Source organism: Triticum urartu, chromosome 2 (assembly GCF_003073215.2).
Source record: "Triticum urartu cultivar G1812 chromosome 2, Tu2.1, whole genome shotgun sequence".
NCBI classification, from domain to species: Eukaryota; Viridiplantae; Streptophyta; class Magnoliopsida; order Poales; family Poaceae; genus Triticum; species Triticum urartu.
The window spans coordinates 631,241,060-631,245,037 of record NC_053023.1 but is presented as its reverse complement, the minus strand read 5'-3'; the positions used below and the strand labels follow the sequence as shown (position 1 = coordinate 631,245,037).

Below are 3,978 nucleotides of genomic sequence, written 5' to 3'. Positions count from 1 at the left end.
AGAGATAATTATTGTATATATGTAGCCGGTAGTGTCGGATAGATATACGAGAACTTGTTGTTCGATAATTCTCTCGGAGAAGGAGAGGTGGTCGATATCACTTCTCTCTGTATGCATATATGTTCATGACGATCTTCTGTTTCCTTCGTTTGCTTACTAGCTAGCTAGCGTGTCTACTCCTCTCTATACGTATGTATAGTACGTAGCGTCGACCAAGCACGGACATAAGAGAGGACACTTCTCTCTATTAATTATAGCTAGCTAACACAATATATGAAACACCTAAATTAACCCCCCAAAACTCCCAACCCCCCCCCCCTTTCAAAAAAAAACAAAAACCCCATCCACAGAAATGCTGACGCGTGGATGCCTATTGGTCCCGGTTGGTGCCACCAACCGGGACCAAAGGGTCTCCTGCCTGGGCTCCGCGCACAGGCCACGTGGAGGCCCATCAGTCCCGGTTCTGGATTGAACCGAGACTAAAGGGACAGGGCATTAGTACCGACCCTTTAGTCCCGGTTCAGGAACCGGGACAAAAGGCCCTTACGAATCGGGACAACAGGCCCTTTTTCTACCAGTGAAAACTACTAAAATTAAACTCATGCATTAATTTGAATTAATTGCAGTGCATGCATGCTTGGTTACTAGAAGAGTTGGAACATTACATGCATTGGTGTGTTCCTTTTTAATTCTTGCATGCAAAGATTTAATGCGTCTCGAAAACTAAAAATGAGATGAAGATGAGCCCTTTAAATTGGAAAAACAACAAGATTTGAAATAAGCCCTATAAACTGGAAAGGAGGGAGTACATACCAAGGCAAGATAAGTTTATAACCTAATAAATGAAGTGTTGCATGACACTATATATACTTTACACTATAATAAAGATAGTAACATATGCATGTTATTAATCTAACTCCTAATTGTGGCTAGTCTTAGAGCATCTCTAATAGCTTGTCTATATGGATATCTATACTCGTTTTCCACGACATGAGCCCAAAACAGGCGTCTAACAGCTTGTCTATATGGCCGTCTAAATGTACACATCCTCTAAATCGACCTCGACAATGTCCATGCCTGGACAATGTGAACGCTTTGTCTAAACTCAATTGCAGTCATGATTTCTTTCTCTCCCCAGCGATGACCCATCTGTCATGATACCTGTATATAGACGTTCTGATGCAAAACTGGACGTGTATATGAGAGAATCTTCTTAGACCATTGTCTATATGAATATATAGACATCCAAATATACACATGCTATTGAAGATGCTCTTATGGAGGTGGTTCAAAGAAAAAAAAACAATCTCCACGGGCTCTCGTTTTCTACTGCAACGAGATCACTGGAAACCGGAAGCAAACGAAACCAAGCGATGACCTACTCAGATCTGGCTTCTGCCTATTTTAAACATCAATTTGGATGGTCCTGAACCATGATGTGGGGTTTACAATTTACAACGCCAACTGTTGCATTTTTCTGAGGTTTTTGCCGTTCCTTCTCGTTTGAAACTTTCTTACTGTATTATCTGTGTTCGTTGTCGCCATTATAGTTTACTCAAACGGCACGTCGACCAAACCCATCTCAACGCTCTGGTGCTCGTCTTCTCCACGTGCATTGAAAACTAGAAGAGGCACACCAAGTAGTACCAAAGTGTCCATTAAAGAAGAGAACAAGGCGGCTTCCGGAAATCAGGTGCACCGCACTCGCATCCAAGCCTTCACTCTCCACAATCCACACTGCACACGCCGGCACGACGCCCCGCGACGCACCTGGCGTCCTCCGCACCGTGACCCAGCGGCGTCTCACGGCCATGGACTCACCGCTGAGCCAGCAGCCCACGCTGCTGGCGCTGTCGCTGCTCCTCCTGGCCCTCTACCTGGCGCGCCGCGCCCTGCTCGGCAAGCGGCGGAACTACCCGCCCGTGGCCGGCACCATGCTCCACCAGCTCCTCAACTTCGGCCGCCTGGCCGAGTACCAGACGGAGCTCTCCCAGAGGTACCGCACCTTCCGCATGCTCACCCCGACCTGCAGCTACGTGTACACCGTGGAGCCCGCCAACGTGGAGTACATCCTCCGCACCAACTTCGCCAACTATGGCAAGGGCACCATGACCCACGACGTGCTGGAGGACCTCCTCGGCGACGGCATCTTCAACGTCGACGGCGCCATGTGGCGGCACCAGCGCAAGGTCGCCAGCTTCGAGTTCTCCACCCGGGTGCTCCGCGAGTACAGCAGCGGCGTGTTCCGCGACACGGCCGCCGAGCTCGCGGGCATCGTGGCCGCCGCCGCCGCCGCCGGGGAGAGGGTCGACATGCACGACCTGTTCATGCGGTCGACGCTGGACTCGATCTTCACGATCGGGTTCGGAGTCAACCTCGGCGGGCTGTCCCAGTCCAGCCAGGAGAGCGCGGCGTTCGCCCGGGCGTTCGACGACGCCAACGAGCAGGTGCTGTACCGGTTCTTCGACCCGCTCTGGAAGGCCAAGAGGCTGCTCAACGTCTCGTCGGAGGCGGCCATGAAGCGGTCGGTGCGCACCATCAACGACTTCGTGTACGCTGTCATCGACAAGAAGATCGAGCAGATGAGCAGAGATGAACACGAATTCGTAAGCTTTTTCCTCCTATATAAACATTAATTGCGTCGCCGCCTGGCAGCAGCAAATCTGGCGTCGTGACATTTCCTGACTTGGCAGGCCAAGAAAGAGGACATCCTGTCGAGATTCCTGCTGGAGAGGGAGAAAGACCCGGGCTGCTTCGACAACAAGTACCTCCGGGACATCATACTCAACTTCGTGATCGCCGGCCGCGACACGTCGGCGGGGACGCTGTCGTGGTTCCTCTACGTGCTGTGCGGCAACCAGCGCATCCAGGACAAGATCGCGAGGGAGGTGCGGGAGGCCACCACCGCCGGCGACCGGGACGTCGGCGTCCAAGAACTCACGGCGTGCCTCACAGAAGACGCCATCAGCAACATGCCGTACCTCCACGCCGCGCTGACGGAGACGCTCCGGCTGTACCCGGCGGTGCCCATCGTTAGTTGACCCGATCCCTGGCGCATTAATTTCCTTGTGTGCTATGTGGCCCGGACGTCGTGATCAGTACGGTTTTCTTGGTGTAGGATGTCAAGTACTGCTTCTCGGATGACACGCTGCCGGACGGCCACGCCGTGAGGAAAGGGGACATGGTGAACTACCAGCCGTACCCGATGGGCAGGATGAAGTTCCTGTGGGGCGACGACGCCGAGGAGTTCAGGCCGGAGCGGTGGCTCGACGGCGACGGCGTGTTCGTCCCGGAGAGCCCCTACAAGTTCACGGCATTCCAGGTGAGACGCATAACTAAATCATCACAGGACTACACGACGACCTGGTCTAGATAGAGTTATCCATATTCACGTGACGCGTATGCTTGTCCTGTTGTCTGAAATAGGCGGGGCCTCGAATCTGCCTGGGGAAGGAGTTCGCGTACAGGCAGATGAAGATATTTGCGGCTGTTCTTCTCTACCTCTACAAGTTTGAGATGTGGGAGCGCGACTCCACGGTGGGGTACCGCCCGATGCTCACCCTCAAAATGGATGGTCCACTCCATGTTCGTGCGTTGCCCCGGCGAGCAAGCGGGTAGCGTGCTTGCTATAAGACTAGATGCAGATGTGTGCTTTGCTGCACCGTCTTACTTGTAAATGGGGATACAATGCCAGACTATTTGTATGCAATGAAGATCTTTTAACTTTCAACAGCAAAACATTCTATCTGAACAATTCTACAATAACTCACTTCAAGATAGCAAAAAACATGCTAGGCTGACAATTTTATCGCCAGTAACACATTGGCAGCCCCCACCTATTATTTAATCTTGTATTTTATATGTGCAGCATATAACCAAGCAACCACACAACCTCCCTGGAACTAATCAATAAGTATGTCTGCATCAAAAGCTTCAACATTTTCACTCGTAGCTATCTATCTGGAAATAAGAAATCAC

The 3,978-nt window shown here is 51.5% G+C and overlaps 1 protein-coding gene across 1 annotated transcript; it reads left to right on the top strand.

Annotated features, from left to right (window-relative positions):
• Positions 1–1,623: 1,623 nt before the first annotated feature.
• LOC125539295 (cytochrome P450 704C1-like) lies at positions 1,624–3,747 on the top strand. Its single transcript, XM_048702718.1, has 4 exons — positions 1,624–2,606; positions 2,694–3,032; positions 3,119–3,322; positions 3,427–3,747. The coding sequence occupies exons 1-4, from the start codon at positions 1,812–1,814 to the stop codon at positions 3,616–3,618; spliced, it is 1,530 nt and encodes a 509-aa protein (XP_048558675.1). The 5' UTR covers positions 1,624–1,811; the 3' UTR covers positions 3,619–3,747.
• Positions 3,748–3,978: the final 231 nt, after the last annotated feature.